Source organism: Bufo bufo, chromosome 2, assembly GCF_905171765.1.
Source record: "Bufo bufo chromosome 2, aBufBuf1.1, whole genome shotgun sequence".
Classification (NCBI taxonomy): domain Eukaryota; kingdom Metazoa; phylum Chordata; class Amphibia; order Anura; family Bufonidae; genus Bufo; species Bufo bufo.
In genome coordinates this window covers 609,316,887-609,329,233 of record NC_053390.1, presented here as the reverse complement: position 1 = coordinate 609,329,233, position 12,347 = coordinate 609,316,887, and the positions used below count along the sequence as shown (strand labels likewise).

The window sequence follows — 12,347 nt, the reverse complement described above, 5'->3', positions numbered from 1 at the left end:
AACTGACTAATATCCATACAAGGCTGAAAATATCTCTACAGGTATAGGTTGCCACAGACAGGCTGTTAATATCTCTATATGTATAGGTTGCTGTGAATAGGCTGCTAAAACAGTATTTCTATAGGTATAGGTTGCCGTGGATAGGCTGCTGATATAGCTATATGTGTAGGTTGCTGTGGATAAGTGGCTAATATCTCTATATGTATAGGCAGCTATTCTCTCTATATGTATAGGTTGCTGTGGCTAGGCCGCTAATATCTCTATATGTATAGGTTGCTGTGGATAGGCCGCTAATATCTCTATATGGATAGGCCGCTAATAACTCTATATGCATAGGTTGCCATGGATAGGCCGCTAATATCTATATATATAGGTTGCTGAGGATGTACTAGAGCACGGACACTATGGGGATTAAAGAAGCTTACAAGCAGTTATTATGCAGACGCAACCCCATTACCGATAACATCACAGTGGAGATCGCAAAGGGAGAAGCTCACTACAGAACAGTCAGTCTTTATACAAAGAACTCAATTATCACCAATAATTACAGCTACACCTTACACTGTACAGTGACTTTTTTAGTGGCCCCAAATGAATACATTGTAGGGGTGTGGAAACTAGTTTACTGCTTACCCATTATCAAGACAGTTCAAATAATGGGTCCGTGGATCTATTCTTTATCAGCAAGTTATTACATTATAATGAATTGATATTCAGCTGGGGACATAACCAACTTTTGAATTTATCATGTGACTTTTAAGGACACACTTAGGTCTATTATATGACTAATGTCATTTGGCAGTGGTATTAAGGGACATATTGGCATACAAACCAACAGCCATTTTTGTCTAGTCCCCTCTTACTTGCCAAAAATAGTCATTTATCGTGGCTATCGTATATAACCCCTTATGACCTTTGTGGTACATGTCATGAGGGCTTACAACTGAGAGCCCTGCACATTGGTAGAGTTTTAGCCTCCTGGACATACTGTCATACCTGGTGCTATAGTTTATCTCATATTTAATTCTTTGTTCTATCTGCTCACAATGCTTTTACTGTGTTGTTTGCTTTTTATCAAATATTCTCATTATTGGTTGTGTGTCAGCTCTGAAGCGCCACCATTTTTTATTGGTTTTTAATATTATTGGTCTTAGGTGGAAGACCTCTGAGCGCTCGACCATTATATATCTAGTCCATTATTGGGGACTTTACCACAGGTTTATGGTTAATGTTATAGACAAATATAAATTCAGCATATAGGTATACTTTAAGGTTAATAGTTCTAAAACCACAAAAAGATTTACGAATATAGAATTGATGTGATGCCATGCATATGCCCAAGTGCTGTACTTACACTGTCCTGAATGTTGAAGGTCACTCTTGGACCAGCAGGGGAAGCAGCCTCGATACGTATTTCAGGAAGTTCTTCACCATCTAACCTTGAGCTTCATAAGAGATGAAAAGAAAAGTGTGATCACTCTTAGGGCTCCTTTACATATGGGTCGCAATAAAGTTTGGATTTTGTTTTACAATTTTTCCATATACATCGTTTGCAATAAACTGTACTTTAAAAAAAAAATATTCTATTTCTTAAACAGATGTAAAAACTGAACAAATATACATGTGAACTACTATATGGAAATACAAAACGAGTTTTTAAATTCAGTATGTTGGGTAAAAACTATCAATATGGATAAATTGCTGCCCATTATTTAAAAAAAAAAAAATGTGCATAAAAATAGGAATACAAATAAAACCATTTTAATTTATCGGCCCCATTTTTCAGGGGAAAAATAGAATTAATAAGGATCTGTAATATGGAGGTGTGAATGAGCCCTTAGAATGTAAGCCAGTAATGTTAAAGTGAGTTGTGGTGCAACTTATAAACACATTATGTACCTAATACCCCGTGGTTTCATTACTGCTTTTTTTTTTTTAATCACAGGGGTGTACAAGTTTATTAAAGGGGTTATCTTACTTCAGCAAATTGCAGAGGTGGTTGTGCTTTTACACTATAGGACAGGGATCAGCAACCTCCGGCACTCTAGTTGTTCTGAAACTACAACTCGGAGCATGCTCCATTCACTTCTATGGGAGATACAAGAACAGCCAAGCAAGTGTGCATACTGGGAGTTGTAGTTTCACAGCAGCTGGAGTGCCGAAGGTGGTGGTTCATAAGCCTTCTACTCCGCTAATATGTATTCTAGATAAAAAATTCCACTGTTCTACAATGACGTCTCTACTTAGTCAGTATCTGACACAAGCACGGGTCTCTGCAGAAAACAAATGTCACTTCATATGAAGCTCAAGTAATAGTACTATATTATAAAACATATTTTCTCTGTAATGATGGAATATAAATAATTCCATAAATGTTATTTGCGATTTCTCGGTTGGTACTCATGCATGCTACATATAGCTGAATTATCATATATCATTTGAATCTATATGGGAGTAAGGTCGGGGCTACACAACTATATTTGTCACACAATAGTAAGCCTCAGAAAAGTTGTGCAACCAAATATATTTGTGCGACTTGTCTGCAATTTTCTGTTCCACGCATGCAAATTGTATATGTTAAAATTGCATGCAACGTCAGACCTGCGCCAAAAATATCCAGCAGTGTTGGATTTCCTGTGATTGTCGAGTTGCAGTCATAGCACGTCACGTGTAGCGCTGCGACACCACTGACTTTCGTTAGATGCATTCTCACATGATTTTCATGTCACGCAACATGTTTCCGTGTAGCCCCAGTCTAAAAGGTAGACTGGTACCTCACCTTATTAAAGGGGTTGTTTGGGATCAACAACAAAAAAATCTAAAATGGGTCGGGGCGATTACATAAGATAAAAAAGAACCATTACTTAACGGTTTAATCTCCGGCCGATTTTCGTTTACTTTGCTGCAGTGTTGACATCATGTTAACACATGTGACCGCTTCATCCAATCATTCGCCATTAATTGCAGCAGTCACGTGCGTTGACGTGACGGGGACACTGTTGTGCCAATGGATTTAAAAGGTAAGCATTGGTTCTTTTATTAGTTTACATTATTCCACCTTCCTGCACGGTTTTTGTTGAGCCTGTACAACCCCCATTTTCACATACCCTATTTGTAAAAAATGCTTAGCTCTTGGACAGAGTAGAGAATGATAAGAAAGAATGTCTCTTGCTCTGGAGGACCTGGTCTGTCCTGCATTACACAAGCAACCCATTAATCTACATGGGTACTGTATAATGCTTAGCTTGCCCTGTCATGGTGCTGCACGAAAAGTGAACACTTACTGCCAGGTTTCTCCACAAACTCCAGCTGATCACTTCTTGTCAAAGAACCATTTAGGATTGTTCTACCTAGAGCACCACTTTAAGGTCACTCCCTTTGCCTCTCCTCTTAAAGAGAACCTGTCACCACAAAATGCAATGCAATCTGAAAGCGCCATGTTATAGAGCAGGAGAAGCCGAGCAGATTGATATATTTAATTTTTTCAAAGACGATTCATTAAAACTTAACGTAATTTATATATTTATAGCTTTACTTCTTCACCTCCTGTGAACAGCTATTGGTACAGGAGGGATGTGTTATCAGTGACTGATAAGACTGTGTATAAGTGTCTTAAGTCACTGATAACACCTTCATTCAGAGATCATTCAGACGACTGTAGTGTTTTGCTGTCCGCAATTTGCGGACCGCACATTGCCGTCACTGTGATACAAATGCCGCAACTGCAGACAAGAATAGGACGCGCTCTATCTTTCTTGTGGAACGGAACAATGGATGCGGAAACACACAGTCCACACCTGTTCACAGACCAATTCATACAGTCATCTGAATGAGCCCTAACTGTTAGAAAGAGCAAAGATATAAATGTATAAAAAAAGAAATATTAATCAGCTCAGCTTCTCCCGCTCTATAACATGGTGCTGTCAGATGGTATGGCATTTTGTGGTGACAGGTTCTCTTTAAAGATAAGGATGTTTTTTTCCCTCTTCCCTGGTCAGTAGAAAGGGCTTGTACCTTCATACTTTTCGGTTTTCATGTTTTTATAAATTGAACAAAAATCAAATGCAAAATAAAAATACCTTGCTCTGTCTGTTCGTTTTAAAGGTGGTCTTCCAGATGCATTGATGCTCTTGGAACGATTATAGCTAGGTTTATATCCAAGACCCCACTTATCCTTCAGTGACGCAGCCTTTCAACATAAAAAAAGACAAGTGAAACATTTCCAACAAACTGTTTTTGTACTACACATATATATGATCATCTGTAAAAGCTCACCCTCATACTGGACCTGCGCAGCTTCTTGCGGACATCTCTACGGATATCATTAACCGCCACGGACTCAAGATGTTGATACCGCTGAATTTCCTGGTTTATGGTTCCTTCACTTGCTCCAAGTTTCCTTAGAGAAAAAAATAACGGCTATTTTCAAAAACACTCAATAATGTCAATTACAAACCTATCATCGTAAACAAAAGTGGAGAAACTAAATTTAGAGAATAGAACACAGAAAAGCAAACAGTCTTCTATTCAAATGGATTTGGAAATGCGCTCTCACTGCCTACTCACTTGAGATCATCAATAACTTTGGCTTGTTCATTCAGCTCTCGTATATCAACAAGCCGCTTCACAAACTTCCGTCCTCGGGGATCTACAGTCTGACATCCAGACTGCCCTGGTCGTCTGTAGTCTGCCGTCTCCTGGAATAAGAGATCTTGTGAAATTTCAATAAGCAGTATCATTTACTTTATTATAACCAATAACCCTGTGAGTTAGGCATGCAGTAATCATGAATTAAGAGTCAATTTCATTCCTTGTGACATTCACCAGTGATCCGAGTTTGGTTGATTTGATTAAGGTTGGACAATTTTTACATACATTTGCCCATGAATGAGACCTGCTTGCATTCGTATGTGACCCGACAGAAACGGAGTCAGATATTTCTGAACCAGAGAGATAATCTGCAGGGACTGAGAAACGTTGACGTTTGGGGTTCAGGCCAAGTAGGTGATTTACAAGTCGCTGACCAAAGGTAAGTTTGAGGCTTTCTCCATTTACACAAACTGCTTCTGAGTTCTAAACAGCAAACAGTACGGTTAGTTCTAGTTCAGACTATTTTCCACAGTATAATATAGTTAAAGACTCCCACACAAATTTTTATTCTCTGACCTGTTCGAAAGGTGCATGATGTAATCTGTAGTGAATGCAATCATCTCATCAGTGTCTGTATTTGTGAGTTATAACCTCCCTTCTCATTCTCAGCTGGGTCATGTGACCAGCTCTCTGATCTCCAACTGACACAGGACAGGAAGTCAGTTACTTCTCTATTCATTCTTATAAGACTGACATTGAGGCTCCCATAGGAATACATAGAGAAACTGACTTCCTGTCCACACATAAGAAGCTGTGTTATTTGGAGAGTCTGATTGCTGGTCACATGACACAGCAGAGGATCAGAAGGGAGGAGATAACTCACAAATACAGTCACTGGTAAGAAGATTACCTCCACTACAATTTACATCATGTACCTTTCTAACAGGTCAGAGAATAAACATTTTTGTGGGAGTGCTACTTAGGGTTGCTACAGTTGTTAGATTTAATTATTCTCATACCTATCTAAGGCTACTTTCACACTTGCAGCAGAGTGATTCGGCAAGCAGTTCCGTCGCCGGAACGGCCTGCCGGATTCGGCAATCTGCATGCAAACGGACAGCATTTGTAGAGGGATCCGGATGCGGATCCGTTTTACAAATGCATTGCAAGAACGGATCCGTCTGTCCGTTTGTCATACGGACAAATGGATCAGTTTCTAATTTTTTTTTCACATTTGTAAAGGTCTGCGCATGCACAGACCGGAAGGACGGATCCGGCATTGCAGTATTTTTAATGCCGGATCCAGCACTAATACATTTCAATGTAAATTAATGCCGGATCCGTCATGTGTTCCGGAATTTTGGACGGAGAAAAAAAACGCAGCATTATCTCCGTCCTGAAAAGTCAAAAAGACTAAACGGAAAACATCCTGATGCATCCTGAATGGATTTCTCTCCATTCAGAATGCATGGGGATAAATCTGATCACTTCTTTTCCGGTATTGAGCCCCTAGGACGGAACTCAGTGCCGGAAAAGAAAAACGCTAGTGTGAAAGGAAAAACAGGTAAAACGGACGAGAAGTGGGTGGTTTTATCCACAATTCCCCAATATGTAACTATTACCAAAAGATTGCCTACCACACAGAAGAAATGCAGGTAATAGGCTAGAGCAGCAACAGAGAATCAGAATTTTCTGCAGGCACAGTCAGCAGAATACAGTTATAAGAGAGTAGGGGGATGCAGCCGGTTGCATTATCACAAACGGAAGTGTTTTTGCTGATCCATGATGGATGCAGCAAAAACGCAGATGTGAAAGTAGCCTAATCTAACAGCATTTACAAAACAATGGAGGCCACTGCATTATTTTTCTCTATATAACACAGTATTAGTTACACAGCATACAGTTTTATTAACCTTTTATTTTTAGAAATTTCCTACTTGCTTTCGCCACAGAAATATAAAATGTTAATCACAGGTGCACAGTATATGCATTACCACAATTGGTATATGGAAAAGCATAACAACGACATCAACTACAGCATATTGTACACAGTAATAAATGCAGCTTGAACTTACTGCATATACTGCGGGAGTCATGCTGTCAACTTCGTCTTTATCTGACAGGTCACCTATGTTCACAGAGTTTAGGTCTGCAATGTCATCTATGTCTTCTTCCCCAGTCAGCGTGGTTAGAGTATTTCCAAGAGCATTAAGCCTTTTACCAATATTTGGGTCCATATGCACATCAATGCCACACATCTTCCATAAAACATTTAAGGTCCATGTGCCTGCACTGCTGCTTTCTATAGTACAGAAAAAAAATAATATATATATATATATATATATATATATATATTCAAGACAAGTGAGAAAAGACTATGCAAACCACTCTGAGATTTGAAAATGTGAAAATAAACATGACACGGAAAGAGTGCTTCTGATAAATAAAACTTTTGTAATCCTGTTCAGGAAAAAATATAATGCATTCTGACATTTAAAGAGGACCTGTCCCCTCTCCTGACATGTCTGTTTTAGTAACTACTTGCATTCCCCATGTAATAACAATTGTGGAGCATCTATTCTTATGGTTCCCATCTAGATCTTTACTACAGACTGCTAGCAATTTATTTATAACTTCTAGTAGGGATAATACAGGAATGGCACAACATAGAGACATAAGAATAGATGCTCCAGAATTATTACATGGGGAATACAGGTAGTTACTATACCTGTCGTGAGTTAGGACTAAGTGAAGTCCGAAACACGTTGATTTGTTCTGCACCGTACGTGGATTATTTGATGTATTTCTAGTAAAGAAGATTTTATTTTTACTGACATCTTCCAAGTCCAGAATCTGTTCTCTTGTGTTCTGTTGGACTTGCTTCTCCAGGATCCATGCATGAAGTATGCCTGGGAGCAATGACCTGACTGCCCACGTGTTTCATATAAATCATTACATCCCAAATGTTGGTCTACTTCGGCAGATTTTTTCTGTTTCTTTTGCATTTCTTTTGCTTTTATCTACTTTAGCTAAGCTTTCTTTTTTGTTGAATGTATGGTTTTTGATATTTTGTATTGTAATTTTTCAAAATTGAAGTCAATTTTAAATTTTGTAACACTGATGCTGTTCTCAAGAAGTACCCAATGTTACACTGGTTATAAAAATAAGATCAATGTCAGCTGAACAATGAATATGAAGGGTGCGTTGACAGGTCATGGTTTTGTGGCGTCTTTTAGCTACAATGTTTTTCATAATCGCAGCAATGCTACAGATTTGTAAAACACAGCGCATGTGAAAACACCAGTATCATTTCTAATAATTTTATGCATGCCTGCCGAAACCGAATGAGCATGTAGGGGGGGACTGTACATCCCTGTCAGACACCTACAGCCTTTGTTCCCATTTTAAGAAGCCCAGGTTGAGAATGGCCCACAGGGGAAGAGGTGAGTCGGCCTCCAGTACCCCATTCTCTGCACAAGTGGCACGACACCTTAGACTTACTGCACTAAATACAGATCAGCAAAGTACAGGGTCTCAGCCAGCCTACGTCCATATAAAAAAAATAGGTAGATTATTTAAAGAAGACCTTTCACCGATTATTACACTATGAACTAACTATACAGACATGTAGAGCGGCGCCCGGGGATCTCACTGCACTTACTATTATCCCTGGGCGCCGCTCCGTTCTCCTGCTATGCCCTCCGGTATCTCCGTTCACTAAGTTATGGTAGGCGGAGTCTGCCCTTGTTCTTCTGTAGCGCTGGCCAATCGCATTGCAGAGCTCACAGCCTGGGAGAAAATAACCTCCTAGGCTGTGAGCTCTGCGCTGCGATTGGCCAGCGCTAGAGCAGAACAAGGGCTGACTCCGCCTACCATAACTTAGTGACTGGAATCTCTACCTACTATAACTTAGTGAGCGGAGATACCGGAGGGCATAGCAGGAGAATGGAGCGGCGCCCTGGGATAATAGTAAGTGCAGAGAGATCCCTGGGCGCCGCTTTCCATGTCTGTATAGTTAGTTCATAGTGGAATAATCGGTGAAAGGTCCTCTTTAACAAACTGTCCAGTACATTATCATGGACGCATCGGGTGGCTGAGAATACATCTCGGCACAGAGGCAGGCCTCTTTCCCCAGGGACCTGCCTTCTCAAAGTTGCTGAAGTGACCCCCATAATCAATCTTGTTGCATCTCTCTGCTGCCTGCCCCTGTGTGAGCAGGTGGTATTTGCATGTAGTTGTACACTGGGCCCCTAGAATTAATTTTACTATTGGGCCCTAGGCACCCGTCTCAAATTGAAGAAACCTATAATTTAATGCCAGAGTTAGTGCACCATTATTCACTTACCTGCAGAAGCCTGTCCTGTGGTCCTAGAGCAAACTTCATAAGTTCCATCAGGAACCACGCCTAAGAGAGGAAGACATCAATTCACAAAGATATTTTATATCTCAGTAAAAAAGTGGCCTACAGTAAGATGTGACAAATTTGATAAGTTAAATGTAATAAATTTCAAACTGAAGTCTATACCAGCTATACCGTACTCTGAGGTTCAGCCTCCTGTCTCAGATCAGACACCGCCTTGAATTTAAAATTTCACCTGATTGTCCTCCCTATGCTATCAATCCCAGGATGCCTCAGCACATCTTCACGTGGACAACTGGAATCAGTAGCATTTCTTCCTGCTCAGTGGACAGTGTAATTATCCCTCCCTCTATATTCTTCTAAGTAAGCTAGACTCACATAAAATGTGTGTCATCAAACCACTGTTGCTAGGAGCAACAAGAAAAAAAGAGCAGATGAGAGATTATTGCATTCCTTAAAGGGGTTGCCCCACTAAAAAATATTCTACAGTTTTCAAACCAGCACCTGGATCTGAATACTTTTGTAATTGCATGTAATTAAAACTTTAGTATAGTCACTGAGTTAGTCAATAAAATATATCTGTATAGCGCCACATGCTGTTAGTTTCTTTGTCCTGCTCACTGAGATGGCCGCACATGCTCAGTATCGTCCTTCAACTGCCTCCTGAGTTGTGATAGGGAGAGCTGAGACACGCCCCCTTAGCTGCAGCAGAAAAGACACTCCCCTTGAGCTGTCAGCTTGATATAAATCTAGCAGAGCAATGAATGGGGAGATCTCTGGACCCATGTGAGGTGCAGGGCTGGTTCTAGCTTTGTTAGAAAGAGATTATCATGTACTATATGATGTCTGATTGACATTTTTTACATTACTCCTTTTACATTACTCCTGGGATAACCCCTTTAAGGGAACACAAAGAAAACTTTTAAAGGAAAACTCCAATCAAAACTAAATTGTAAATTGTACAAGCACAGAATCAGTAGAGAATGGCTGAAATGGGGAAGGGGTCTCCGCTTTGGACAATCCCTACAGTAGCGCGAAAATTACTATTTTTGGCTTATTCACCACCCAAACATAACGGAATAAAAAGCAATCGAAAATTCTTATGTACCCCAAAATGTTAACATGAAAACTATAAGTCCTCACACAGTTCTGAAGAAAGAAAAATAAAAAAAAGTTATGGATCTTCGGATGTGGCGATGCAAAAACATTTTCTTTATTGTTTTATTGGGTTTTTAAATCGCACAAAAGCAGCAAAATGTAATAAATAATAATAATAATTTTTGGTATTGCTGTAATCACACCAGCCAAAAGAATAAAGTTATGTCACAATGTCGCAGTTTTTTCCCATCCCCCAGAAAGAGTTAATAAAAGTTTATCAATGAGTTATGTGTACCCTAAAATAGTGCATTAAAAGTGTCTTCAAGAACTTATAACTGATGATTTATCCTCTGGATAGGTCATCACTGGCTGATCAGTGGGGGTCCGACACCCAGGACCACCGCTGATCAGCTGTATAAGAAGGCACCAGTGCTCTTGTGAATCCCACAGCCTTCTCCGTGCTCGCCAAGCACAGGTCGTACATTGTACAGCAGCTGTGCTTGGTATTGCGCTTGGCCCCATTCACTTCAATGGGGCTGAGCTGCGCCTAGGCCACGTGACTGATGAACGTGGCGTCACTGGCCTAGCAAAAGCTGGGAGAAGACCGCAGGGCTACTGCGAGCGACACTGCCTTCTCAAACAGCTGATCAGTGGGGGTGCCGGGTTTCAGGCCCCCACCAATCAGATACTGATGACCTATCCAGAGTATAGGTCATCACACAGTTATAAAGTCTTGAAAAATCCTTTTTAGGACGGGTCCACAGGTTCATCTGCATTGTGCTCTCCGGCACTGTAATCCAGTCATTGTATCCGTTGGACATGCCAGCTTTCAGCTGGAAAAGTCGGCATATATGGCGGAAAGCGGATGGATTACCGCTGGATCCCATTACTGTGAATGGGGATCTGGTGGGGCACGGTGGTATCTGGCTATGCCAGAACAGAATGCTGGAGTTCACAGCGCAGATGTGAACCCAGCCTAAAATCTAAAACTAGTCCCTCAAAAAAACAGGCCTATTACTACATCGACAGACAAATAAAAAAATTATAGCTTTTGGAACGTGACAATGAAAAAAATTGGTCAGTAAGGTTCAAAACAGGCTGGTTACTAAGGGGTTAAGCGGTTGAATACAAAGAATAGAAATAATATACTTACATGCATTCATAACCAAGTCCGTTCTAATTTCTGGCTTCCAATCATCCCATGAGGTTTCAAAACCATCAGCAAAGCGAATGCAGAAGTTTTTGAAGTGCCCTTTGCTCACCAAAGACTCAGAAGAGCAGGCAGTGATTAGAGTGCTCTCTATTGTGAGCACCAAGGCAGAACCAGTATCAAAGTCGGCTGTATGATTTGCCTGGGGGGAATTGGAAATTTATTATCGGCTGTGCATCAGAATTGTAGCAAGGGAAAAAAATAAATAAAATAAAAAAACACATTTGGTGCATGCCTGTTTTGCTAAGAAAATACAATATAAAAAAAGGTGGGAGGGGAAACAAGCCAATAAATTAAGAAACGTGCCTAAATATATAGTGCAGAAATCTCTTTTTAGGTTACCACATTAGGCTTTGTTCACATTAGCATTATTTCCGTCGTTTAGCTCGATCACAGGAGCAGAATGAAGATAGCCATGTCGGATCCATCATATGACGGACACCAACGGCCTGACAAACCCATTGGGTTATCATCATTTTATCAGACAAGGTAGTGTAGCATGCTGTGCTATTTTAACTGGTAATTCTGATGGTATGCTTATGCCTTTGATATGTTTTTTTCAGTTTTATGGTGGCTTTCTTAACTTGTATTGACACCTCTTTAGCATATTTAGAGAGTTTCCACGAGCACCTACAAAATGCAGATTCTAATACTTGAAATCTACTCCAGAGCCTTTATCTCCATAACTGGTTACAGGCCATACATGACCATGAAACTGGTTTTCAGTTTGGGACTATGTAAAAATGGCTGAAATTCCTAATCAGTTAGCTAAATTTTTGGTAATCCCCTTTAGGTAAAGCTGAAAGTCCACACTTAAATCATATATTGATGGATTTCTTGTAATTCATTGTGGTGGTGTACCTAGGCTAAGGCCAGTTTAGGTATTTGTTCGGACGTCTCTTGGCATATTTGCCATGCTGCGGCCGGATCTCCGCCGCACCCCATTATAGTGATGAGGGCCTGGCCGACTTCCGGCAGCACACATGTGCACACTGTAGTATGGATTCGGCAGGCTGTTCCACTGCCGGAAAAGTGTGACACTGGCCTAAACTGGGAGAATTCTGTCACTGTCAAAATACTTCTAGAACG

General features: G+C 40.4%; 1 protein-coding gene across 9 annotated transcripts in view; it reads right to left on the bottom strand.

Moving 5' to 3' along the window:
- Window positions 1–12,347, bottom strand: part of KIAA1109 (KIAA1109 ortholog) — a 307,652-nt gene that overhangs the window by 73,830 nt on the left and 221,475 nt on the right. For 6 of the 9 annotated variants that reach the window (XM_040418406.1, XM_040418409.1, XM_040418408.1 and 3 more), the window contains 8 exons: window positions 11,202–11,400; window positions 8,936–8,995; window positions 6,666–6,892; window positions 4,876–5,073; window positions 4,567–4,697; window positions 4,276–4,399; window positions 4,080–4,189; window positions 1,355–1,445 (listed from right to left, as the gene is read on the bottom strand). In XM_040418406.1, coding sequence (XP_040274340.1) covers window positions 1,355–1,445; window positions 4,080–4,189; window positions 4,276–4,399; window positions 4,567–4,697; window positions 4,876–5,073; window positions 6,666–6,892; window positions 8,936–8,995; window positions 11,202–11,400 — 1,140 coding nt within the window. The remainder of the gene's footprint in view (window positions 1–1,354; window positions 1,446–4,079; window positions 4,190–4,275; window positions 4,400–4,566; window positions 4,698–4,875; window positions 5,074–6,665; window positions 6,893–8,935; window positions 8,996–11,201; window positions 11,401–12,347) is intronic. The other 3 variants (XM_040418411.1, XM_040418414.1, XM_040418415.1) reach the window with 1 other exon arrangement.